Source organism: Mustela erminea, chromosome 9 (assembly GCF_009829155.1).
Source record: "Mustela erminea isolate mMusErm1 chromosome 9, mMusErm1.Pri, whole genome shotgun sequence".
Taxonomy (NCBI): Eukaryota; Metazoa; Chordata; class Mammalia; order Carnivora; family Mustelidae; genus Mustela; species Mustela erminea.
In genome coordinates this window covers 59,631,427-59,632,901 of record NC_045622.1, presented here as the reverse complement: position 1 = coordinate 59,632,901, position 1,475 = coordinate 59,631,427, and the positions used below count along the sequence as shown (strand labels likewise).

Below are 1,475 nucleotides of genomic sequence, written 5' to 3'. Positions count from 1 at the left end.
GAATGTTCCATTAGACATAGTAAGCACTTATTAAATGCTAACTATTTTTCTCAAGATATATTTTAATTCTTCCACGGAAAGAGTCAGATTTCAATTGTAGGCTAGTTAATATATCTTGCTGTCCTCCCACAGAGAAGAATATATTGGGGGAAAAATCTGGTCAGCCATCATTCTACCTAATGAGGTGTTCCTCAATCATGACTCAGCCCTGTGGCTTTTATTAAAGGTACAAGGTCTGGAATATGCTGCCACAGATGCCTCCCTCCTCTTATAATCACAGCAGTCCCCAGGATATGTGGTATGTCCTGATTGGAATCCCAGGACTGGAAGATTTTCACACCTGGATCTCCATCCCCATCTGTTCCATGTACGTTTTGGCTGTCGTAGGCAACGTGCTCTTGATCTTCGTGATTGTGACTGAGCGCAGTCTCCATGAGCCCATGTATATCTTCCTTTCCATGCTGGCCTCAGCAGATGTGCTGCTCTCCACAGCCACAGCCCCAAAGATGCTGGCTATCTTCTGGTTCCAGTCCATGGATATATCCTTTGGTTGCTGTGTGTCCCAGATGTTCTTCATACATTTCATCTTTGCGATAGAATCTGCTATTCTCCTGGCCATGGCATTTGACCGCTATGTGGCCATCTGTCACCCCCTGAGATATACCACAATCTTAACCTCTTCAGTCATTGGGAAGATTGGCATAGCAGCTATGGTCAGGAGCTTCATCATCTGCCTTCCATTCACCTTCCTGGTACACAGACTTAGGTACTGTGGGAGAAACATCATTCCCCATTCCTACTGTGAGCACATGGGCATTGCCAGATTGGCATGTGACAATATCAGGGTGAACATCATCTATGGGCTGACTGTCGCCCTGCTGTCTACAGGACTGGACATTGTGTTCATCATTATGTCCTATACCATGATCCTTTGCACAGTGTTTCAGATACCTTCCTGGGCTGCCAGATTCAAGGCCCTCAACACATGTGCTTCCCACATCTGTGTTATCCTTATGTTCTATGCCCCAGCATTCTTTTCATTTTTTGCCCATCGTTTTGGGGGGGAAACCATCCCTCATCATGTCCACATCCTAGTAGCCAACCTCTATGTGGTGGTGCCCCCTATGCTAAACCCCATCATTTATGGGGTCAAGACCAAACAGATTCAAGACCGAGTAATTCTCCTTTACTCCCGCATCACCACATGTTGTTAAAATGAAGATTAATGCCTAATGCTGGATATTTCTCAATAAAACACACACACTCACCCACATACACACATACAATTTGAATGACTAATGGGAATAAAGAAAGTCCATAAATAATCCTCAACACACATAAAAAAAAGGACAGTAAATGCCAAAGTTACCAATGCATTTCCCTAAAGCACTTAAAGACTTTGAAAAAAAAAAAAAGATATTCTGAATTCTCCTAGACATGCTATTATCTTGCATTGTAGCTTCTTCTTAAGCAAA

General features: G+C 43.2%; 1 protein-coding gene across 1 annotated transcript; it reads left to right on the top strand.

Annotated features, from left to right (window-relative positions):
- Positions 1–254: 254 nt before the first annotated feature.
- On the top strand, positions 255–1,214 carry LOC116600192 (olfactory receptor 52Z1-like). The gene has a single exon (XM_032360312.1). The coding sequence runs from the start codon at positions 255–257 to the stop codon at positions 1,212–1,214; it is 960 nt and encodes a 319-aa protein (XP_032216203.1).
- Positions 1,215–1,475: the final 261 nt, after the last annotated feature.

Bases quoted from the DNA above. Each gene is read 5' to 3' on its own strand.
- LOC116600192 (XM_032360312.1), top strand. From the start codon at position 255: ATGCCTCCCTCCTCTTATAATCACAGCAGTCCCCAGGATATGTGGTAT.